Genomic DNA, 27,112 nt, shown 5'->3' with positions numbered 1-27,112 from the left:
CAAGCCACCCAATTTGGTATCAGTTTATTTTATATAAAATCAGTGCGCTACCAGTGAATTGCTCAAATGAGCTAACGTTAATATTTTCTAGCATCCTCTGTTTTGTTTACTTCGTCGATTAATAGTTAGTTGGAATAGTCTACATGTTTTGAGTTAGCGAAAATAGGGAGTATCATCCCAGCAACTGGCATCCATGATAATTTGATTAATGACTATTTCTAGTTAACTGTTTAAGACTGTACGATACATACTCAATGTGTTTATAGCCCCAGATGTTTCATTTGTATACATCATCACATATAAGTTTGGTTTTTCTCTTCTTTATTTCTTTGGTACATACACATGTTGACTACCCTGTCATGCGGTCTACCTCGGTAATATTGTAAGAGTGCATAACATGGTTTCGAACCATTGCTATGAACAACAGCATAACACGGTATGTGCTGTGAAATACAAAACTGCTTTTTTTTTTGTCTTTCTTGGGGCAATTCAGTTGCAATGTAGCAATGTGTAAAATATCCAGCTGGTAATTTCTGTAAATAATCATTGTGAAAATGGACTAAATATTCACATACAATACTAGCTCATGCTTGTTTGAATATTCCAACAAAAATTGTGGGTTTTGTTAGAACTGTGGGTTTTGTGGGCATTGTGGGTTTTGTTGGATTTGTGGGTTTTGTGGGCTCTGTTGGTTGTGGGTTTTGTCAGGAGTATATAAGGCTTTGTGGGCTGCTTGTGGGGTTCAGTCAGGTAGCAGCCATCAAACTAGGTGCATCACAGTTATTGTGAGTTTTATTTTTTTATTTTGTTCTGTTTAGTTTATTATAGAGTTATGTAACTTTAGGCAATATTTTGGACAGTAAATTTTTGTTAAAGTTTATTTAAGTACAAATAATTTTTTTATTTAAGTTATTTATTTTTTTTATTTTCAATTCCTTTCTTTCTTCCAAATTATATGCATTCTAGTCATTTCTAATTTATTTTTACAAGCAAACTAGATATTGTTATATCATTTGTTATTTGAAACTCAGTTATGTGGTTAAGTGAGTGTTGTCCTTACAGACCAATACTTTTATTTATTTCTTTATTTATTTTCTTTATTTAATTAGTTTTATGAAGCTAAAGACATACAGAGAAATTTCTCTACATTACAAATATATAGTTCCTTTTCTTAAATTATAGGTCCAACAAAGTTCTTAGGGAAATATAATGTCTAAGTCATTGAGTGTTTTCCTCACCAACTTGACATTGTAAATTCGATTCAACAATACTTGATTATTCTAGCAATCTATAAAACATAAGTTATGTTTCTATTTTATAATTTACTAGTTGTCTAAGTCATTGTGAGTGTTTTCCTCATTGACTTAGTCAAAGCAGTCATAGCTTGAAATCATCTCATTTCTATATATTGCATTGGTTTGCTTGGATTATTGTTGTGATTGAAATGGTCATAAATATGCAAGGAAAAAGTGATTTTTCAGACAGCTTGACTAAGAATGTTTTATACAAAAACTGCCTCATTTACAATTCACTTATGAAATATAATGCACGGTTCAGACTTTGTCAAAAATCTTTATAAGCTTGGGGTTTAAAGAGTTAAAATAGCAAATTTTGAAAGAAGCAAATCTTGATTCAAGACATTCAGTTGCTTATGCTGAATTCACTTGGCAATGTAATGGTTTTTCACTCCAAAATAATAAATCATTTTTAGTTATAATAAAAATATTTTGATCACATGGTTGGTCAGCTGATTTTTGGTAACTGATTAAAAACCCTGCTGTGCATTATCCTTTATTCCATCATATTTGAGGTACTGGAAATTTATTTTGAGGTCCTGGAGAGTCCTAAAATTTCACTTGAGGGGAAGTGTTAGAAACCTGCCGTAGAGTATGAAATATATAATGATATAGCTGACAAATTGGAGAACTAATGATAGGTATTAAGTTGGTAACTGTTCTATAGACCATAGAATATCCAGGAAAATCACTATGGATACATGAAAGCAAATATTCGACCAAGTATTTCTTATTGTCTCTCCCCCCCCATCTCAGGCCAAAGGTGCAGGGAGAATACAGTTATAGTACTTTGCTTCCGTGTATAGATGACATGGTTTTTTGAGCATCAGACCTGTCACATTCCTTACCCACAGGTTGAGGCAGAAGCCTATTGATTTTGGGGTTGCTGTGTTCAAGGTCAAGGTCATGGGAGCTAAAATGTAATTTTCCTTTGCACATTATAAGTCAACATTTATTGGCTTTTTTTTTCACCAAACATTATAGGTAGATTACACTTGGGCATAGGCAGCATCTTAATGATTCTGAGGCCATGTGGTAAAGATCAAGGTCACCGGAATGAAGATTGTAATTTGATTGGATTCAACTGAATAAGTCAGGTTTCCTGGGTCAATTTTTCATTAAACTTCATAGTTTACATGTAGGCAACACTATACATATTGATTCTTGAACCCAGAAGTCATAGGTCAAGGTTACATTAGCTACATTTATCAGGGTTTTTTCCCCACATTCCGTATTTATTGACTTCACATACACATTATATTTATGAAAGGGCAGTTTCCTGTTGAGTCTACTATTGATAAATCAGAGGTCAAGGTCACATGATATGAAATTATATTCTTCATGTCTGCATACTAACTGAACTTATATTGACCCAATTTTCACCAAATTTCATAAGTATGTTGCTCATGAGTGGTGGCATCTGCTTATCAATTCCAGGAGCCAATAGGTCTAATGTCAACATTACTGGTACTGATAATGTAATTTTTGTTAGACACACACACACACACAGACACAGACACACACACACACTTTTGTATGTGCACACACACACACACACACACACACACACACACACACACCTTCCAGCTGAATAGCATGGAGAGCTTACCATTTTATTTTGGTTCAAAAATTCAAACTTCAAGGTCATTGGAGTTCAGATTTTGAATTGGTGTATGCATAACAATATCAGGTCAAATTATAAGTGACAATAATTGCTTATTTGGGTCAGAATGTGCCATTTTTATGTCAATAAGCAATTTCCACTAGAACCACATATTTGGAGATGACCCCCAAGAAACATGGCTTTTAGTTACACACTTACTCCTATCAGTTTACTAATTTACAGTTTCGTAAAGCACATTATTTATGTTTTTAATGCGTGAAAGAACATCCCAAAGACCCTAGTATGTACCACATTCATAGCTGGGACACATGTATGAATGAACATCCACAAGGGCCCTAGTGTGTACCACATTCATAGCTGGGACACATGTATGAATGAACATCCACAAGGGCCCTAGTATGTACCACATTCATAGCTGGGACACATGTATGAATGAACATCCACAAGGGTCCTAGTATGTACCACATTCATAGCTGGGACACATATATGTCAGAACATCCCTGATGGCCCTAGTATGCACTATATTCATACTTGGGACACATGTATTGGCCCTAGTATGTACCATATTCATAGCTGTGACACATGTATGAATGAACATCCCCAAGGGCCCTAGTATGCACCACATTCATAGTTGGGACACATGTATAGGCCCTAGTATGTACCACATTCATAGCTGGGACACATTTATGAATGAACATCCTCAAAGGCCCTAGTATGCACCACATTCATAGCTGAGACACATGTATAAAGGAATATTCCCAAGGGCCCTAGTATGTACCACATTCATAGTTGGGACACATGTATGAATGAACATCCCCAAGGGCCCTAGTATGTGCCACATTCCAGTTTGGGACACATATATGAATGAACATCCCCAAGGGAACTTGTATGCACCACATTCATAGCTGGGACGCATGTATGAATGAACATCCCCAAGGGCCTTAGCATGCACCACATTCAAAGTTGGGATACATGTATAGGCCCTAGTCTGTACCACATTCATAGCTGGCACACATGTATGAATCAACATCCCCATATTTATTCTATTCCCAAGACAAGGTGTTAAGATATATATCTGAAGGAATGGTCAGATATGTGTAAGACTATCTTTAGATCAACATTTAAGGCATTCCAAATTGGACAACTTTATTTCTTTATTAGAATCAACAGTGTTAACTGGTTCTGAATATAAGCACTGTTACCGAGAACCAAATACAGGACAAGCTAAGAAGCAACTAAATACAAATAAAGCAAATATATATATAAATAAATGTAGAATAACACAGAAGTTGAAAGTGCTGTACAGATGGGTACTAGCAGAAGTAATGTACATGTATAAACTGAGTGCTGTTATTTTAAGCTTTGGATCAAGGTCATTTGAGTTGTAATTATGTTAATTTACATTTTGTAATAGCTACAGTTGGTGTGTGGGGTAATCAACCATTCTTTTGATGGCTATATTTTAGTGACAAGACAGCAGAGAACATCCTGTTTTTCATGATACATTTGCTGGTAATGTTTGAATATTTGTATTTCTCTGTTCTGTTTTTGGGTTACATTTTGTCAGTGAAATGCGTAGACATCATAATGTTTTAGCCAAAAGATTGAAGCCACCATGTGTTCGTGACTGTCAGAAAACTTTCTCTGTTATACATAATGTATTTCTGTAATGATAAACACAAGCCTTTTGAAAAGCACTTGAGCTACTTTTACAAAATTAAGACCAGTTTTTATTAAAGAAAACTTTGTCAAGTGATAAGTCCATTCCCCTTTATCTATCACATTTGAAAGGAAGGCCACAGGACTAATTGGGAGAAGTATTTTAATTATGCATGTTAATGCCTATTTTATCATTTGGATATTTTCTGTGTAGATATTGAGGCAGGATATTGGAATGGATATAATAATTGCTCACGTTGTAACCATGGTAACGTGTGTGAAAATACTGTAATATTGATATTTTATGATGATGCATGTCTTTGTTTCTTTGTGCTCTTTTTTAACATATTTTCATAAGTGTAACTTCTTCAGCATGTGTGTTACTTATCAGTGTTATAAATCCATATGCTTTAAATACTGAGAAATATTCATGACTAAGACAGTCATGTTATACAAATGCTGAGGAATATTTATGGCTAACATAACCTGGTACACATTTGTATTTCCAGGTGTGATGAGACTTCCATTGCATAATTTGTCCTGGAACACATTTGTAATTCCAGAAGTGATGTGACTTCTGTTGCCTAATTGGTCCATTGTTATCCCCCCAACCAAAGATGCATAGAATATAGCAATGACAGTGTCCATCCATAGACAGTGTGGTTTCCATGAAATAACTTTGGTTTGTTGTTGTCATTTTTCTCAAGACTCATATAAGACTTATACATAGGTTGATGTAGAAGCCTTTCAGTTATGGGACTGCTGAGTCCAAGGTCAAAATCACTGGAGCTGAAAATCTGTTTCATTTCTGCATGATAAGTCAAGCTTATTTTGATTAAGTTTACGCTTGGGTAGGGGTCACTACCCATTGAATCTGAGGCCAAGAGGTGAAATACCAAGGTCATTGGAGCTGACCTTTCAATATTTGGTTTCTGCTGTATAAGTCCTGTTTCCCTGGACCCAATTCTCAACAGACTTTTTAATTAGTCTACACTTTGGCAGATGTACCTCCCAATTGATTCTCAATGGTCAAGGTCACAGGAATCTAAAATTGTTACTTTGTGTTCCACTAAATATGTCTACCTTTCTTAAGTTTGACTGTTGTTTTTAAAACTTCATAGTTGCAATACATTTGAGGAAGTTTGATAGGCCCAGTTAATTTTTGCAACTTCATAGTTGCAATACATTTGAGGAAGTTTGACAGGCCCAGTTAGTTTTTACAATTTCATAGTTGCAATACATTTGAGGAAGTTTGACAGGCCCATTTAGTTTTTACAACTTCATAGTTGCAGTACATTTGAGGAAGGGCAGCTCTATATTGAGTCTGCTGTTGAGAGATCAAAGATCAAAGTCACTGAATATGAAATTGTAAATTTATGTTAATTGTACATTTTTTAATGGCTATTGTTTGACAGGGGAATCAGTGATTCTTTTTATGGCTTTTCTTCATAAATTTCCATTGTGTCTTGTAAGACTTATTTTGTCAGTGACAGTTTATGTTTTTCCTGTAATTTTATATATCCAGTTAACATTATGTTTTTAGTGGTCCCCAATGTGCTGCACTTCGTCTTCTATCCAGGCTCGCTTCCAGTGATCCAGGGGTCGCCACAGTGATAGGAAGCATGCAGCTAGTTCCCAAGGTTCTCTGTTGTTTAAAAGAGTCACAGTGCAGGTACACAGAATAACCAGTCCAAGGGCCATTAGAGTAACCTTAGAATGTAATCATTTCTCTTTGAATGGATCTCATGATCTTTTTAAGAAAAGGCAGAAGCCGTGTGACCCTGTCCATTGCTGCATTACTTTTTGTGCGCATGCAGTGATATACATATGCATGAGACTGCATTCACATGCTGTTCTGTGCAAGTCTACCACCTTTTTTAAACTTATACATGTGCATGATTTTATGCCCATAATATATTTTTGTAGTAATAAGCAGCATGCATTGAGAAAAGAGAACTTGTATGTTGATTCAAACAGCACGTGTGGAAATTAAATGTATGTTTTCATTCACTATTCAACTATTGAACTCTTGTTGTTTTTGTTGTCATCATTTTTTTACAATTATCTTCAAAAAACATTAGAATACATTTATTTCAAAATTATCTTTGTCATTCTGGTTTTTATTATCATATTTTGTGTGCATCATCATCATCATTATCATCACAATCATCATCATGACAGTGTAATATAGATGACTAATTTTCCAGAAAGGTGCGTGCCCAGGCCCTTGATGTGATGCGACCTTTGACCCAGAGTAGACGACTTGGACTGTGTAAGGATCTCATGTTGCAAGTCAGCAGTTATTTCATTGCACCCTTGGACCATGATTCATTAACAAGTCTATACCAAGGCTCAGGGGCAGTGAAGGTCAGATTTGAGGAAGAAAAAAGAATGTGGAGGGGATTTGAACATTTTATTGACTCTGTGATCAACATCTTAGATAAAGAAGGTTAGTTGCTACATTTTATTTAAAATTTTATTACATGAAAGTGAGTGTGATTATTTTCCTCTTATTGCATTCTGTTTACAGTTATTCACAATTGATGATAAAAAGGTTTAGTTACCCCATTTTTATATACCTGCTATAAGCAGACATGATTTTTCTCCATTTTAAAGCAGAATTTTGCTTTTCTCCTGACTTGAATCAGATTTTTCTTGATATAGTCTGTTTTTATATCATCTCCAATCTGGTTTTTTCTCCAATGACCCTTGTAAATCATTCATTCCATATATTAATTAGCAGATGACTGTCATAAAGAGTATTCTGATTAGTCAAAAATATAAATTCATCCAATGAATCTTTGTGTAATGGAAACTGATGGCAATGGAAAGAAGAAGCATGCTTGCAAAATATGGCATCCTGAGTTGTTGAGAGAGACCATGACATGAAAAGTTTAGATAAAGGTTTAAAAAACATATGGAAATGGGAATGGCTGGAGCAAAAAGTTGACAGAAATTTAGTTGGTCAGTTTATAAGAAAACAGAACATTTGAGGACTGGCATTTTGTGACCTCTGCAAGAAAGATCTGAATTACGGTAATAGCAGTTGGAAGAGTTTGGAATGGCACCTACAAAAGAAGCTGTATATGGAAAAATTGCAGCTCAGAAGGCATCTGGAAAAAGTGCAGTTAATTACTATAAGAAGAAAGATTTCTTGCTTGAGAGAACACATGTAGCCCTCTGTCAGAATATGTACACTGCATGTCACCAATACAAGCATGAGTTTGAAATGAAAAAGGCTCTTATTGAGAAGGAAAAGAAACGATTGCAGATTGAGCCAAAAAAGTCATTGGTGACAAAAGGAAGGCTAAAGAGATCTTTGCCAAAGCCACAAAACGAGCTCGACTGGCATATGAACAGGTTGTGTCCATTGTAGAAAAGGACAAGGGAATGTATGGGATTATTTGTATATTTTTGATGTACTTGGGTGTTTATTTTGCAGATTTATTATGAAAAGAGATAAGTATAATATACTTGCTGTGTAAATTGACAAATTATTGTGACTTAATTACGATGTGATCACTGACATGCACATAAAATAACTTCATCATCAATAGTATTGGAGAACAAATTCATGTGACTGATATATTGTGAAAGTATTGAAGTCAAGTTGAATAGTTTTGGTAAGTTTAGTAGTTTTTCAAATGATTATTTTGGTTTATTTTATGATATTAAGTTGCACCAGAGCAGTTTTTTATGAGTGTAAAATGCTTTTTTGGCCGGGGGCCTTTGGCCCCCTGGAACCCCGGATCGGGGGCGCTGCCCCTGAAGACCCCATTGGGGGAGGACTCCAAAACCCCCTTAACCGTTTTTCAGTTTTTTTTATGGAAGAACAAAATCATGTCTGTATAAGGTGCCAAGTACCACAGTTAGACATTGTCTGTCTGTCCATTTGTTAAATGATAACTTTAGTTCATGACTACTTACCATGGCTTTTACTTAGGACAAGAAAAACGGCTTTGATTTTGTGGGTCATAAAATTAAAGGTCACAGTCATAATAAACACAAACAAAGGAAATGAATTCAGTAACCTAACTTTGCTAAATACTACATGGTACACACAGCTGTGTGAATGGCTTGGTTGTTTGCAAAGGAAGTAAGAAATAAATGTTGAGGAAGACAGTTTAAAGTTCAAAGTTCAGTATGATGATGACCCAAAAAGGGAACAATGGTTTCTACATGAAAACATATGTTGTACACCATCTTTCTTCATTAAATTTCATGTATAGTTTGCTCTTGAGGCAAGGAATGAACTTGCTGCTTTTGGACTTTAAAAAAAACAAGATCAAGGTTACAATGAACCAATGTCCATGATTTAGAAATATTAGAATTTATGTCGTTAAAAGTTAGTTGTTTTATACGTTTTTTTAAAATATAATGGCCATTTGATATGCACAACATATTTTTGTCTTCAAAGATGGATGCAAGGCATGGTAAAGTCACGCACATGTTTCTTACCTTGCATGGCTTCAAACTTTACATCCAAAGAAGTGTCAGGACATTATGCCTGCACATATTTTCATAGCTACAGGTGTACGTACATGTGTGTATGTAATGTCCTTGAACTCCTCCTATACTATTGGTGCTATTCAAAAGATATACTATATCAATAATAGTAATATGAGAATAGATTATGCAATGCTTTGGAATTTTGATCTTGTCCCTGGGGGTGGGCTGATGTTGTAGGTATAATTTTGAATAAATTTCAGATAAATCAGCATGTCTTAACTGACCTATTGCTCTAAAATGTCTATTAGATCAGCATGTCTTACACTGACCTATTTCTCTATAATGCTTATTAGATCAGCATGTCTTGCACTGACCTATTTCTCTAAAATGTCTATTACATCAGCATGTCTTAATGCTGACCTATTTCTCTAAAATGTGTATTAGATCAGCATGTCTTACACTGACCTATTTTTCTAAAATGTGTATTAGATCAGCATGTCTTACACTGACCTATTTCTCTAAAATGTCTATTAGATCAGCATGTCTTAAACTGATCTATTTCTCTAAAATGTGTAGTAGATCAGCATGTCTTACACTGACCTATTTCTCTAAAATGCCTATTAGATTAGCATGTCTTACACTGACTTATTTCTCTAAAATGCCTATTAGATCAGCATGTCTTACACTTATTTCTCTAAAATGTTGATTAGATCAGCATGTCTTACACTGACCTATTTCTCTAAAATGTCTATTAGATCAGCATGTCTTAACACTGACCTATTTCTCTAAAATGTCTATTAGATCAGCATGTCTTACATTGACCTATTTCTCTAAAATATCTATTAGATCAGCATGCCTTACACTGACCTATTTCTGTAAAATGCCTATTAGATCAGCATGTCTTACACTGACCTATTTCTCTAAAATGTCTATTAGATCAGCATGTCTTAAACTGATCTATTTCTCTAAAATGTCTATTAGATCAGCATGTCTTACACTGACTTATTTCTCTAAAATGTCTGTTAGATCAGCATGTCTTACACTGACTTATTTCTCTAAAATATCGATTAGATCAGCATGTCTTACACTGACCTATTTCTCTAAAATGCCTATTAGATCAGCATGTCTTACACTGACTTATTTCTCTAAAATGTCTATTAGATCAGCATGTCTTAACACTGACCTATTTCTCTAAAATATCACCTAGTGCACTGTAACAAGGGTAACATCGTCGTCTTCATCACTGTTACTAGTCATGACATTTATTTGCTCATTAAACCAAATTATGGATTAGGTGTGATTATCATACCATTCTTACACCTTTGCTGTTTACTGATTAGAAATGAGATGCAACCATCAAGCCTTTGTTATTTAAATGACTGTCATTTGCCTGACTTCAGTCCATCTGCTGATAAAAGTGTTATAATTTTGCTAATTTTTTCAGATGGATCACACAGATGTTGTAGCCAGTTTAAATATTGCAACACATGAATATTATTAAAAGAATATATAATAATTAGGAATTTAGCCAGGGAAATTAAACTTGATTGTTTTAACAGAGATAAAATCCCATTTTATCTGAGAATGCAATAAACATCTTTACCATACGTATTGTCAATTACAATGGGACTGTCTAGCTGAGGGCAGTGACCCTAGGGAGTGAGAAAAAAATCTTATTTGCAGACTCGTGCCATGCATCTTGTTTCTGCTAGAATTATGGACGGGGAAAGTTTATTTTTATTAGAATCACAGACTTCAAATGGGTAGAGAGGTTTCTAGCTTTTGGATTTTTCTCAATCTCTGTGTTGAAAATTAGTTAGGTTCTAATTCCACAGAGAATTAGGGAAATTTCTTGTGTAATTTAACACAAGGGTAGTGGAATGTATATAATGTAAATTGTAAATAGACATGTAAATTGGAGATCTACTTTTTGGATTTATTTCAGAACCTGTCACTTTACAATACCATGACTAAGAAGTATGTTGCATACCAGACTCGTGTCCACTCCCCGCCTCAAGGTCAAGGTCACAACAAGAGAAAATATAAATCATATACCCTAATCCATGTATAACATTTGAAGCAATAAAGATCAAATCTTAATCAAACTTTAGCCTGTTATATATCTTCACTTGAAATTGCCTTTCATAGCCACAGCTCCTGCCATCAAAGACAACAAGGAGAATGTAAGTTAGTGACCTTTTTCAAAACACAAGTTGTCAATTTTTAGCTCAGACAGACATTTTGATGAAACAGTAACCAGGTCTACACTTAATCATTATAATGCAATTCCCAAGCTAATAAGTCAAGGTCATTGATGGCAAATGGTCATAAGACAAGCTTATCATGTGCCATTTGCAATATTCTTTCTTATTTTATCTTTTCTTTTTGACACTCAAGAAGCTGACAATATTTGGAGAGAAAAATATGTCAATATCACTGGTCACTGGCACATTTTGGGAGCCATGGATACACATATAATGCTTAAGTGAAACATTAATGTGTCCTTTCTATGTGTGTGGAAAGAGGAAAGTATATAAGAGTGTCCATAAATTTCAAAACAAATCTCATTGATTATTTGCTGAATCATTTCATTGTCCTGTAGGAAGGGTCCAGAGGGATGAAAAAGGTTCAGTGGAGAGGGTCCATCTGGCACCATGCATTGATGTGTGTCCCCGTCAACTAGGTCAGCTGAGTAATGCAATCCAGATTATACAAAATGTGTGTCTTTGGCCATTAGATAGATCCAAACTGGGATTCAGTGCGAATAAAATCAACATAGCTTCATTCACAGATGACCAGAAACAGAGGTAAAATACATACATGTTCAGACAAAGATAAACACATACACTTCCATTAACTGTTAAGATGGAGGAAATGAATGTGATCAATATGTTTTAGAAAATTTTAATAGCAACTGTCTGATTTTTCAAATCCAGTCTAACAATTAATGATATATTCGCTCTGGTCTTTTCAGCTTAATTCAGTCTGTTGCAGATTTTTCTATGAAATTTGCTGGATTGATCATAGTTTGGATAAACAGCTTAGATATAATAAAGTGCTCCCATTTCTGCAATGGATAACCAGAAGTCTTATTAATAAGAATGGAGTATATTCTTTTTTCAAGAAAGAACTGGTATGGTTAATTGGTTTTATGAGGTTGATTAATGTTTCTACTTTGAGAAAACAGCAAAGATAAATTTTCACATCCAGTCTTTTTCCTGAAAAGAACTTTTTTCTTTCATTTTTAAGATCCAGGCTGTCCAAAGTGAATCGAGGCTTGGCCCAGATGATGTGGGATAAATGTGGAGACGCTTTTGTGGAATTACTGCTTGCATATTCCTACAAGTTTTTAGATGTTGTTGAACATAAATCCTTTCCAACACAGATCTCTGTCAGTCACATCTTTGAACCGGTTGAAATTGACCTGATCGTCAACCTGCTTGATGTTCTCCTGTGTTTTGCTGTATGTACTTGCACTGAATTTCCAGAGGTGCCACCGCAGCCAGATAAAATTCCCACTCAGAAGTCCAAACAAAATCATTTAAAATCTGCATCCGTCCCTACTATGTGGTCAGTGGATGCTTCTAAGGCCAGTGTTCTTGCATCTTCTTCTTCAACAGAATTTGGAACAAATCTGGAGGGGGTCTGCAGGTCAGAGGAACGAATTTGGGTGAATGAGAATCCTCATCTGACAGCCAGTATTAGAAGACAAAATGCAAGCCAGGGGGAGCAGGACATCATTGCTAAACATCGTTTAGACCTGCAGCAGAAAGAGGCAAACACAGAGAGACGGTTGTTGAGGAAATGTCTATTTGAGTCTGGCATTGTGCATGCCGTCTGCTCATTTCAGCCAGCAGAGGACAAAGAGATTCAGGTATCAGTAATGGAAAAAGTAAGGTATATTATCCATGCAGATTGTGTTTTCATGTATTAAAAAATGATATTTATTTCCTTGCAAAATTTTTAAAAATATAAGATAAATTCTTGAAACAGTACCTTTCATACGAATAGATCTCCAAGGATATTTTAAAATTGATAAAAAACTTCATTTGACCGTAGCGAGGATTATATTCTCCTCATGTATCTGCATATTATTACAGTGCTTTGCAAAATTTAATTCGATACTGACCAAACTGATTTTTATTTTTCAGAATTAATTATATTTATAAACAAAGTTTGATAAATGAATAACTGAAGATGCACACCAAGTAGGATATAATGAGGAACCAGATACTGAAGATAGTTCTAATTCCCTCTCAGTTTTATCTACCTTCATCATTTTAGTAAATATGTTATGGTATTTCTATTTTTGAGAAAAGTAATTTGTGACATATTTCTGAGATTAGTTTAAATATAAATGACATTAATGGTACATACAAATCTTTACTATTTCCATATTTGTTATTATTATGCTTTATTTTTTAAAGTCAAATTATGTTGATATATTTTCGTATTTGTTTCCTGAATATTTCACATAGGAGGATGTTTTAAAAGCAATTGGGGTTTATGGCATGACAGCTTTGTATCCAAGAAAATCATAATAAAGACTGAGAAAGGACAGAGGAGCTGTAAAAACATATTTATTTTTATGAAAGTTTTAAAACAGTCTGATTTTGTTAGACTTGTAAATAATTGTTATTGATTGAAAAGTATAAAAGTGTTGATATATCTTTATTTACCTTTACAGGTCTTGATTCACCAGATACTACGATGTATGATCCAACCTCTTGGAGAAAAGATAGCTCAACCCACATCTAATCAGCCAAAATTGGATAAAACAAGGTAGTAGTTTCATATTTTACTAATGGAAATCACTTGTACATAAATCCTGCAGATGACATGTTTACTAGGACCTGTTTTAGAAGTATGGCTAATGAGAAAAACTTTCTGAGACAGAACAAGTCAGGAAATCCCATTGTATACTTATGCTATCTAGTGACAGTGAAGAGTGAACAAGTTCCATTTACAAGTTATTTCTTATTGTGCATGTTTCTTAGAGTTATTGCCCTTAATTGTTTCAGCATAAGCATTGCTAATGCATAAAACTGAAGACTCGCTGCATCATTTATTATGAGATTTAAGCAAAGAGAAGCTTCATGACAGCAAGAGCTTGGATAATTTTGATGCTGAGCTTGTTCTGCACAAAGTTTGTATAACATGGTCCTTGATCATCTTGGCGTATTCATTGCTAATGCATAAACTTGAGGACGCTATCTTTAGCAATTATTATTAGATTTCAGCAAAATTTGTTTTTACGTTTCATCTCAACAAGAGCTCAGATGGATTCATTGAGGAGCATGTTCTACACATATTTGTTTGAGTTATGGCCCTTGATTACTTTAGTATTGACATGGCTAATACACAGCTATTTGAACACAGTAGTGTCTGTCAAGCTTCATCTTAATAAGAACTCAGATGGATTCATTGAGGAACATGTTCTACACATATTTGAGTTATGGCCCTTGATTACTTTACTTTTGACATGGCCAATAGACAGCTATTTGAACACAGTAGTGTCTATCAAGCTTCATCTTAATAAGAGCTCAGAAACTTTCCATGATGAGCATGTTGTTCTGCTCATATTTCTTAGAGTTGTGGCCCTTGATCACTAGCATAACAATTGTGCGCAAACTTGTGAATATTGTAGCTTCCACATTTGTGATTCAATTGAAACCAGATTTTCTGTCAAGGTTAAATGTAACAAGAGCTTGGACAAGTTTAGTAATGATGAGCACATTGTGAACATATTTTAAAGATTTATAGTTCTTGAAGTGGCTTTGCTAATTCTCAGCTTTCCAAACTTATTGTCATTCCCCCATAGCTAAGGCAAAGGACATAGAAATGGTCAACATCTGCTCATCAGTCTCTCCGTATACACAAGCTGCCTGCAGATGCTCAAAGATCAAGATTTGTTGTTTGATTTCAGTCAGATTTGCCATGAAGCTTTATTTTTACAAGCACTCAGATGAATTTGAAGATCAGTACTTTTGGGGTTATATTCTAAGAGTTATTGCCCTTGATCAACTTGAAATAGCATACTAATAGCTTGTGAACTCTGTAGCATTCACTCTTTCTTTAATTTCAGTAAAATTCACTGTAAAGTTTCATCTTAACAAGAGCTCAAATGAATTTGATAATGACCCAGTTTTAATCATATCTTAAAGGGTATTCCCCATGAGACATTTATAATATTCTACCCATTTTCTACGAACACTATCATTCATGTGTTTTGTCTGATTTCAAGCAGATTTGATGTGAAGCTTCACCTTAGCAATTTCTCGGATGAGTTTAAAAATAAGTAGATCAGATAAGCATCCATATGGTTTGTGAACACATTAGGATTTGTTTTTATTTTATTTCCATCCGAATTTGGAGCAAAGCTTTGACTCTACAAAGTCTTTGATAGCACTATATTTTACAGATTGATTGCTCAGTAAAGAATTAGAATATGAATCACAGTGATTCGTTAACACTTGGCAGCATTCCCATTTTTTCTCATTGAACTCAATTTATTTTGAAGCTTCAGCTTAAAATGTATCAAGCCAAGCATATGTCCATCCATCCATCCTCCATCCATCCATCCTCCATCCATCCATCCATCCATCCTGAGTAGCAAGATTATGCAAAAACCATTCACCATCTGCATTTTCTGGCATATTTTGTATCCACGTGTACATCACCATAGGCATTTCTGGTATATTTTGTATCTATGTGTACATCACCATCGGCATTTTCTGGTATATTTTGTATCCATGTGTACATCACCATAGGCATTTTCTGGTATATTTTGTATCCACATGTACATCACCATAGGCATTTCTGGTATATTTTGTATCCATGTGTACATCACCATCGGCATTTTCTGGTATATTTTGTATCCATGTGTACATCACCGTAGGCATTTTCTGGTATATTTTGTATCCAAGTGTACATCACCATAGGCATTTTCTGGCATATTTTGTATCCATGTGTACTTCACCATAGGCATTTTCTGGTTGTTGTTGTTGTTGTTGTAGGGTTTAACACCATTTTTCAGCACACGATAGGCTATACATGGCGGCCAGTATTAATGGTGGAGGAAGAACCCGAGAAAACCCCAGAAAGAACCACCGACCCACGAGAAGCTACCGGCAAGCTTTCTCACATACCCACATTGGCTGAATCCGAGACTCGAACCCACGCAGACAGAGGTGAGATGGCAGTGATCTGTAACGGAAAGCACTGTAGACCACTCGGCCACTCGGGGCCTCCCATTTTCTGGTATATTTTGTATCTATGTGTACTTCATCATAGCCATTTCTGGCATATTTTGTATCCATGTGTATTTCACCTTAGCCATTTTCTGGCATATTTTGTATCAATGTGTGCATCACCATAGGCATTTTCTGGCATATTTTGTATCCATGTGTACTTTACCATAGCCATTTTCTGGCATATTTTGTATCCATGTGTACATCACCATAGGCATTTTCTGGCATATTTTGTATCCATGTGTACATCACCATAGCCATTTTCTGGATATTTTGTATCCATGTGTGCATCAGCATAGGCATTTTCTGGCATATTTTGTATCCATGTGTACTTCACCATAGCCATTTTCTGGTATATTTTGTATCCATGTGTGCATCAGCATAGGCATTTTCTGGCATATTTTGTATCCATGTGTACATCACCATAGCCATTTTCTGGCATATTTTGTATCAATGTGTGCATCACCATATGCATTTTCTGGTATATTTTGTATCCATGTGTACTTTACCATAGCCATTTTCTGGCATATTTTGTATCCATGTGTACATCACCATAGCCATTTTCTGGATATTTTGTATCCATGTGTGCATCAGCATAGGCATTTTCTGGCATATTTTGTATCCATGTGTACTTCACCATAGCCATTTTCTGGTATATTTTGTATCCATGTGTACATCACCATAGGCATTTTCTGGTATATTTTGTATTCATGTGTACATCACCATAGGCATTTTCTGCCATATTTTGTATCCATGTGTGCATCAGCATAGGTATTTTCTGGCATATTTTGTATCCATGTGTACTTCACCATAGCCATTTTCTGGATATTTTGTATCCATGTGTGCATCAGCATAGGCATTTTCTGGCATATTTTGTATCCATGTGTACTTCACCATAGCCATTTTCTGGATATTTTGTATCCATGTGTGCATCAGCATAGGCATTTTTTTCTGGCATATTTTGTATCCATGTGTACTTCACCATAGCCATTTTCTGGTATATTTTGTATCCATGTGTGCATCAGCATAGGCATTTTCTGGCATATTTTGTATCCATGTGTACTTCACCATAGCCATTTTCTGGTATATTTTGATTCCATATGTGCATCACCATAGGCATTTTCTGGCATATTTTGTATCCATGTGTACTTCATCATAGCCATTTCTGGCTTATTTTGTATCCATGTGTATTTCACCTTAGCCATTTTCTGGCATATTTTGTATCCATGTGTGCATCACCATAGGCATTTTCTGACATATTTTGTATCCATGTGTACTTCACCATAGCCATTTTCTGGTATATTTTGATTCCATGTGTGCATCACCATAGGCATTTTCTGGCATATTTTGTATCCATGTGTACTTCACCATAGCCATTTTATGGATATTTTGTATCCATGTGTGCATCAGCATAGGCATTTTCTGGCATATTTTGTATCCATGTGTACTTCACCATAGCCATTTTCTGGTATATTTTGATTCCATGTGTGCATCACCATAGGCATTTTCTGGCATATTTTGTATCCATGTGTACTTCACCATAGCCATTTTCTGGATATTTTGTATCCATGTGTGCATCAGCATAGGCATTTTCTGGCATATTTTTGTATCCATGTGTACTTCACCATAGCCATTTTCTGGTATATTTTGTATCCATGTGTACATCACCATAGGCATTTTCTGGTATATTTTGTATCCATGTGTACATCACCATAGGCATTTTCTGCCATATTTTGTATCCATGTGTGCATCAGCATATGTATTTTCTGGCATATTTTGTATCCATGTGTGCATCACCATAGGCATTTTGTGGCATATTCTATATCCATGTGTACTTCATCGTCTGCATTTTCTGGTATATTTGGTATCTGTGTGTAAATCACCTAATTAGATTTCCAGGCATTAAAACAGTTTTTCAAAATTTTACACATTTTTAAAACTTTCTGAATGAAAACCTTTTTAGAACAGTTAAGCAAAAAACACCTGAGGGTGACAAATGAAATTTGCTTGCCTGAGGCATGATTTTATATGTATTTAGATGACCTGGTTAGATCTTAATGCCATGGTAACATTTTTCAAGCTTGTATTCAGTTTTTTTAATACATTTTTGGACTGGAACTGTTTTGGTCTGCAGTGCAGGCATGTGTGTTTTACAAGCACAAATCTACTTTGATTCATTTCATTTACATTTTGCGGAAAGCTTTAGCTTGAAGATCTTGTAGCTGAGTAGCATTATCAGTCATGTTTTGCTTGGTTCCGATGCTTCACTGGTTTAGACTGTTTTAATAGGTTGTAAAACCTCAAGCATTCAAATTTTTTTATTTCAGTTATATAAGCAATTAGGCTTCATATTAGAAATATATTGAATAATATCATTTTCAGGCAGATTTTAACCACATTTTAACAAGTTACTGCATGTGTTTGATTTGGTAAAGTTACACCCAGCCCCTAGTTCACTAGCCTTATGGTGGAGAGTGGGTAGGGGACAATGGCCATGTTAGTAGCAACTAGTTCACTAGCCTTATGGTGGAGAGTGGGTAGGGGACAATGGCCATGTTAGTAGCAACTAGTTCACTAGCCTTATGGTGGAGAGTGGGTAGGGGACAATGGCCATGTTAGTAACAACTAGTTCACTAGCCTTATGGTGGAGTTTGGGTAGGGGACAATGGCCATGTTAGTAACAACTAGTTCACTAGCCTTATGGTGGAGAGTGGGTAGGGGACAATGGCCATGTTAGTAACAACTAGTTCACTAGCCTTATGGTGGAGAGTGGGTAGGGGACGATGGTGGAGAGTGGGTAGGGGACAATGACCATGTTAGTAACAACTAGTTTTTCTTAATTCAGACCTCAGTCAGCAATGTGTAGTCAGGATATTGACAAACGGCTGAATATGGCCCTGGAAAAGATGTCCCCTGGGATAGCAGAGCTGATCAAAGAAGCCCTGGGGCCCCGTCCTAAAACAGCGATGGCTAAGTTGAGACCCTCTTCTGATGTTCCTGTAGTCCTTGACACCTTCACCATAAAAGAGGAGCCAGAAGGTTTGTAAAAAATTAGACAAATTCTCATGAATTTGAAACTTTTTATGAGCATATAAATTTTTAAATAGTTAGTAAACCAGATTCTTGAAAGCTTGTGAAATTGTGATGATATTTAAAACTATAATAATACAGATGCTATAATTTGCATTAAATTCCTTGCCATTCAGAAGTACATTGATTCTGTGATGAATAATTCAATGTAAGCTTTTAGGTCCTAAGAACCAGCCACTCTGTTATTTGTCAGATCTAAATAAAAACTTCAGTCCAAGCAATTCATGGATTAAAATTGTGTCTCTTTAGATGATTTAGCTTATTGTAAATTCCAAATATAATCTCAAGGGGAAATTATCAAGTCAGTGTAGGTCTGTCTGTCTCTAAAGATGATTTAGCTTATTGTCTATTCCAATCTCAAGGGGAAATTATCAAGTCAGTGTAGGTCTCTCTATGTCTCTAAAGATGATTTAGCTTATTGTCAGTTCCAAATATAATCTCAAGGGGAAATTATCAAGTCAGTGTAGGTCTCTCTATGTCTCTAAAGATGATTTAGCTTATTGTCAATTCCAAATATAATCTTAAGGGGAAATTATCAAGTCAGTGTAGGTCTCTCTGTCTCTAAAGATGATTTAGCTTATTGTCTGTTCCAATCTCAAGGGGAAATTATCAAGTTAGTGTAGGTCTCTCTATGTCTCTAAAGATGATTTAGCTTATTGTCCATTCCAAATATAATCACAAGGGGAAATTATCAAGTCAGTGTAGGTCTCTCTATGTCTCTAAAGATGATTTAGCTTATTGTCCATTCCAAATATAATCTCAAGGGGAAATTATCAAGTCAGCATAGGTCTCTCTATGTCTCTAAAGATGATTTAGCTTATTTTCAATTCCAAATATAATCTCAAGGGGAAATTATCAAGTCAGTGTAGGTCTCTCTATGTCTCTAAACATAATTTAGCTTATTGTCCATTCCAAATTTAATCTCAAGGGGAAATTATCAAGTCAGTGTAGGTCTCTCTATGTCTCTAAAGATGATTTAGCTTATTGTCTTCCAATCTCAAGGGGAAATTATCAAGTCAGTGTAGGTCTCTCTATGTCTCTAAAGATGATTTAGCTTATTGTCTGTTCCAATCTCAAGGGGAAATTATCAAGTCAGTGTAGGTCTCTCTATGTCTCTAAAGATGAATTTCTTTGCAGAAAATATATGTTCTGATTGTAAATGGTGTTGGTCTCATTAAGTCAATTTGTCATAGTCCAGAAGTAAATATTACATGAGCTGTTGTGTGTTGTCTGTCCATCATCTGTCTCTCACTCCCATTAGTTTTACTATTCCCCCTTAGCTACATGAAGGATTGCCATGAAACTCCATACACACATTCATCCCAAGTTCTTATTGGTCCTAAATGAAATGATGCCCCTCAGACATCAGTATGACTATAATTTTGGCCATCTTGAAAATATTTTTATCACTACTCCTCCTGAACAGAAGCTGGAAATACAATGAAAACATGACTTAAAGACTTCTTATGATGTCAGGTTAGGTCTGAATGAACGGCAGTTAAAATGAAAATCATGCCATGATGATTCATCCCAAAAACGATGGTTGCATCGACATCGGGTCTCAGTATTGGACTGTTTGCAGTATGTAGTTGTAGTTTAAAATGATACTAATCTGATCTCCAAAATGGCCACCTTCATCTCGAACATTTTATGGCTACTTCTTCCAGATGGATGGTTATACTGACACAGTAGCATGGGTACGTGGGAAAGCCTGCCAGTAGCTTCTTGTGGGTCGGTGGTTCTTCCCTGGGTTTTTCAGGGTTCTTCCTCCACCAGTTATACTGGCCGCCATGTATAGCCTATCTTGTACTGAAAAATGGTGTTAAACCTTAGAACAACAACAATACTGACACAGACTTCTCACCTAAACACTCATACAATATGCTGCAGGTCCTTGAATTAAAAAAATTTGACCTTCAGTATATCAGCCATAGTTGTCATGGCAGAGATTTTCTTATCACTACTCTTCTTCAAGGACATTGGGTTTTCAATTAAACATTTTTTGCACTATGTAGTTAGTTGTGAGTGAAAATGGCACACACCTAATCATGATCATCCAACATATTGTGAAAAGTTTTGAAAACCTGACGTACCAGTCCTTGAACTTGTGGTCAAGTCAGTGGTCAGTGCTGCATATTTATACTTCATAAAGCTTATGAGCACAGTGACTTGTACACAGACAAATAAATTTTGACCGTATTGTGTATTTTGATAAACAAGTTGATTGACATTGATTTCAAGGTCAAAGGTGTTGAATTGGGTTTTTACCTTTGATGGTTTGTGAATATTATAACACAGACAAGTGTGAATGTGTAAATTGACTTTTTTATCAGACCAATTATGTTGATGTTTCTGAAGAATACCTTGAAAGGTATCAAATCAAAATAATGATGATTATGGATCAAACTTGGTAACTGGGTTTATGTATGTCCTCACTGTATCCCAGACAACTTCAGTGATCTTGTCCTATATTCAAGGTTAAAGTCAAAAGAAAGATTTTTTAAACTGCACTTATCTTGATGTTAACTGAGATGTAAAAAAATCTTTTTTTTTAATGAGAATTGGTATGTTGGGTTTTTTCAAGAATGTCTTAAATGATTTTAATATTCTGAAAGTAAAAATACAGAAGCAGTTAAGAAACTGACTACTCATGAATTCCTCTAGTCATTAGGGTGTCAGTCCCTTTTGAAGAACTAAAATTATATATCTCATCCATGGAACATTCTCATCAGTTTGTGTGATTTCCTATCCAGATGGAGAGAATGAGAATTGTAATAATTCAAGCCTGAGCTCAAACAGAAAATTAAGCCCTAGAAGAAAACCTAAACCCAAGTTTGACAGAAGCCGAACCATTGCTGACCAGTGCCGAGATGAAGTAATACTGGAGGCAGGAAATGCTTTACTCCAGGGCCTTTTTGTCAAAGCCAAGGAACTCAAGAAGCAGTCTGCTCTTCTGTTGCATGATCTGGTCCACCATGGAGAGGTGAGAATTGGCTCATTTCTTATATTCATTTCCTGAAGTCAAGAGTAAATTGCTGGAGATCAGACAAATTGACAAAGAATTCCCAAAGCAAATGTCATCAACAATCAACTTTTCAAGATGACTTATGTATAAGTTACATAGTAATAAATCTGTAGTGTTAATCTCTGCATCAAACTAGCCAATCAGCTAATAAATATGTTGTGTTAATCCCTGAATCAAATTGACCAATCTACTAATCTTAGTAAAAATATGTACCAAAACATGTATGGGAAAATTTGACTGTCTATTTGTTAAAATCTCTGCCATGAGAATGTAATGAGATATATAAACCTTTTGCTATTAAAACAGCATTTGCTATGTTGCATACAGTGCTGTTATAACAGCATTTGCTCTGTTACATAGTGCTGTTATAACATTATTTGCTATGCAGCATACAGTGCTGTTATAACAGCATTTGCTATATTGCATACAGTACTATTATAACATCGTTTGGTATATTGCATACAGTACTATTATAACATCATTTGCTATATTGCATACAGTGCTATTATAACATCATTTGCTATATTGCATACAGTACTATTATAAAATCATTTGCTATATTGCATACAGTACTATTATAACATCGTTTGGTATATTGCATACAGTACTATTATAACATCATTTGCTATTTTGCATACAGTACTATTATAACAGCATTTGCTATATTGAATACAGTACTATTATACAATCATTTGCTATATTGCATACAGTACTATTATAACATCATTTGCTATATGGCATACATTACTATTATAACAGCATTTGTTATTTTACATACAGTACTATTATAACATCATTTGCTATATTGAATACATAACATCATATGCTATGTTACATGCAGTGCTATTATAACATCATATGCTATGTTACATGCAGTGCTATTATAACATCATATGCTATGTTACATGCAGTGCTATTATAACAGCATTTGCTATGTTGCATACAGTGCTATTATAACAGCACTTGCTATGTTACCATGCCATAATAACATTGTTTGCTATATTGCATACATTGATATTATAACAGCATTTGCTATGTTACAGTGCTATTATAACGGCATTTGCTATGTTGCATACAGTGCTGTTGTAACAGCATTTGCTATTTTGCATACTGTGCTGTTATAAAAGCATTTGCTAGGTTGTATACATTGCTAAAAATGTATCAAAACATATGCCACAAACATAGCCAAGTCCAACAAATGCTGGAGATATAGCAGTTGTTTTATGCAGGTTAATTGAAATTTAGTTTGGTCAGGTCTAAATATTGTACTCAGCATTTCAGCAGCATTAATAACAACCTGATCTTCCATTTTATAAAGATACAAGAAGGGATCAAATCTCATGATAGTCTAGCATGATGTTTGCTTATTCTTGCAGACAGATGTCCACATGAAGTTGTCTGAACTTGGCTGCATGCCAAAACTGGTAGACTATCTGAGGGTAAATGAAGAGGATGAATTAATGGAGATCATAGGTGTGTCTGTAGAACCCCATTTATATTAATATTAAGTGTAAAATCATTAATTCATTGGTGTTTAACAGCACATCAACTCATGAAAGAATATTTCATGCTGGGGCAGTTGCAAAACAATATATCCTGTCAACAAACCTTGTCTGGTCTGGGAAGAAATTGAACCAGCATTCTTCTAAACATGAACATACATGCAACAAAATTAGGGCATTAAATGAGTAATTTTCAAAATATTGATGATTAGATTGGGTTTTAAATCAGTGAATTTCAAAATATTGATGATTAGATTGGGTTTTAAATCAGTGAATTTCAAAATATTGATGATTTGATTGGGTTTTAAATCAGTGAATGTCAAAATATTGATGATTAGATTGGGTTTTTAAATCAGTGAATTTCAAAATATTGATGATTTGATTGGGTTTTAAATCAGTGAATTTCAAAATATTGATGATTAGATTGGGTTTTAAATCAGTAGGATTTTTATCAACATAAATTTTTACCTGTTTCAAGGTGATTAAAAAAAACAAGCGCATTTTTTGCCATAATACATTTTCTCTTCATAATATCACAAAACAGCAAGTTTGTAACATGAATCAGATGGTAAATTTTAAAGAAAGTATTAATTAATATGCGTCTGTTCAAAGGGGATGCTAGGGCCTGTGTGATAATATGCATCTGTCCAAGAAGGTGCTAGTGCCTTTGTGGCAATATTCATCTGTCTAAGTGGGTTTTAAGGCGTGTTTGACAATATGCATCTGTCCAAGTGGGTGATAGGGCCAGTGTTACAATATGCATCTGTCCAAGTGGGTGCTAAGGCCAATGTGACAATATGCATCTGTCCTATGTGACAATATGCATCTGTCCAAGTGGGTACTAAGGTGTATGTAACAATATTCATCTGTTCAAATGGAGTGCTGAGGCCTGTGTGACAATATGCATCTATCCAGGTGGGTGCTAAGACCTGTGTGACAATATGCATCTATCCAGGTGGGTGCTAAGACCTGTGTGACAATATGCATCTATCCAGGTGGGTGCTAAGACTTGTGTGACAATATGCATCTGTCCAGGTGGGTGCTAAGGCCTATGTGACAATATACATCTGTCCAGGTGGATGCTAAGGCCTATGTGACAATATACATCTGTCCAAGTGGCTCCTAAGGTGTGTGTGAAAATATGCATTTGAACAAGTGGGGTGCTAAGGGCTATGTGACAATATGCATCTGTTCAAGTGTGTGCCAGGGCTTAAGTGACAATATGCATCTGTCCAAGGGGGAGCTTGGACACAATTGACAATAAGTGTTGACTATTATACATAGGCATGAAACTTTTTATGCCATCTCAGGGTCTGGAAACAACTTTAACCAGTTTAGTAAAATGATCTACAATGAGGAATGGTAAATTGTGCTCTGCCACAATATTTGCAAATAAGTATCTGCAATACCACATTTTTCACTTTTTATCCAGTCTCAGATAAGGCCTTCAAAGTTGGTTTGTTTGTTACAGAAGAATTATTCATACTATGCATTGGTGTCTGCATATGCCTTTTGATATAATTGTTTCCCCCCGAATACTATCATATAATCCATTTTGCGTGAAAAACACATTCTAACTGGACCTTTCCTACTTGCCTGCACCCACTTAAATTCTGATTTCCATGCATTATTCAACTTCCTGTGGTGTGTCTTCTTAGTAGGTATTTTTTAAGCATTGGCAGAAGGACCACATTTCACCATTTTAACATGAATTGACCAAAGAAGCTAAGAGCTTCCCTTAAATTATTCTCCAAAAGCATATTGAAAAACACAGTAACAATTTAAACAAGACACGCAAAAAATTAAAAAAATTGCACAATTGTTTCAGCCAGAATCATTTTTTTGCTCAGTCTCTTTTTTTTTTATCTCACCTCCGCCAAAGGTTAGACGATTTTAAATCAGAGACTCATAATCCACCATAGCCCACCTTGATTACTTTATTACTTCTAACAATCTCAATAAATAGCTTGCCTTTGACCTTGAACTCGTCAGATTACAACAATAAGGTAATCAATTTACAGCATGTTGTATATACATATTAGCCATTGTGTAACAGTTCATAATAAGAATACTTGGCATGCAATATCGCAATGGCTTTTGTAATTTGTGGATGGAACATGTAAAAATTCTAGATATTTTTGCAAAACAAAAATTTAATTTAGTTTTAAAAAGTGGTAGATTTCAACTTTAAAATGATAATGGAAGTAAACAGCCTTTAAAATGGTATTTTGTTCTACTGTCAGTAGACTCACATGTATACATAAGTGCTAGAAACTAACCTCTGAGTGAACATTGCTCCTATCAAATAGAATCTTCCCCTTGTGTGTGCTGGATAGGAAACTTTAACCCACGGGGATAAAATATGTGACTGATGCCAGGCCTTCATAGAAAATTTGTTTTAGGTTATGGTTTTAAAAAAATTTCATTTGCTTATATATCCTAAACCCTATCATCAATTTTCTTCATTCTTTGGCATGAATCATTATGAAGCTAAAACAGTTTGTGTTACAGCATACTTGCTTGCCTCTTTGACCTTGGGGTCAGGGTCAGAGGTTTAACAATTTGCATTTGGGTGTAACTTAAGTTTCTTTGTTTGCTTATATTTTCCCTTGATAGATTTTCTTCATTCTTTGGCATGAATTATTATGAAGCTAAGATAGTTCATTTTATTAAAAGGTTTCTTGACACTTGGACCTTGGAGTCAAGGTCAGAGTCAAAGAATATCTGTGTTCAGATTTTGATTCCAGTTTTTTTATTTGCTTATTTTTCTTAACTCTTTTGATGGATTTTCTTCATGCATGGCATAAATCATTATTAACTTAAGACAATTCATTCTACAACATCCTTGCTTGTCCCTTTGACCTTGGGGTCAAAGTCACAGACAGAAAACTTTTATTAAGGCTTAGGTTGACAATTTTTTGCTTGCTTATATTTTCTAGACTCCTTGCTAGATTTTCTTCATAGTTTTGATGAGGCATTATAAATTAAGAAAATTCATTCTTTGACACATTTACTTGCCTCTTTGTCATCAGGTTCAAGGTCAAATTCATAACAGATTTGCGTTAGGGTTTGGTGAAAGTTTTTTGATTCGTCTATATTTAATAAACCTCTTGAAAGGTTTTCCTCATATTTGGCATTAATTAATTTGAAGCCATGACAATTCATTCTATGACATGCTTGCTTGGTCCCTTTACCATGGGTCAGGGTCACCATCATGG

The 27,112-nt window shown here is 35.1% G+C and overlaps 1 protein-coding gene across 2 annotated transcripts in view; it reads left to right on the top strand.

The window, feature by feature from the left end:
* Positions 1 to 27,112, top strand: part of LOC149797352 (uncharacterized) — a 65,191-nt gene that overhangs the window by 23,904 nt on the left and 14,175 nt on the right. For both annotated transcript variants that reach the window (XM_089962103.1, XM_089962104.1), the window contains 8 exons: positions 6,122 to 6,250; positions 6,786 to 7,027; positions 11,630 to 11,834; positions 12,277 to 12,901; positions 13,715 to 13,809; positions 19,123 to 19,316; positions 22,121 to 22,350; positions 23,769 to 23,865. In XM_089962103.1, coding sequence (XP_089818229.1) covers positions 6,122 to 6,250; positions 6,786 to 7,027; positions 11,630 to 11,834; positions 12,277 to 12,901; positions 13,715 to 13,809; positions 19,123 to 19,316; positions 22,121 to 22,350; positions 23,769 to 23,865 — 1,817 coding nt within the window. The remainder of the gene's footprint in view (positions 1 to 6,121; positions 6,251 to 6,785; positions 7,028 to 11,629; positions 11,835 to 12,276; positions 12,902 to 13,714; positions 13,810 to 19,122; positions 19,317 to 22,120; positions 22,351 to 23,768; positions 23,866 to 27,112) is intronic.

This window comes from Sinohyriopsis cumingii, chromosome 6, assembly GCF_028554795.1.
Source record: "Sinohyriopsis cumingii isolate HCF-2022 chromosome 6, ASM2855479v2, whole genome shotgun sequence".
In the NCBI taxonomy this organism is placed as follows: domain Eukaryota; kingdom Metazoa; phylum Mollusca; class Bivalvia; order Unionida; family Unionidae; genus Sinohyriopsis; species Sinohyriopsis cumingii.
The sequence above is the reverse complement of the archived record's forward strand: the minus strand, read 5'-3'. Positions and strand labels throughout refer to the sequence as shown.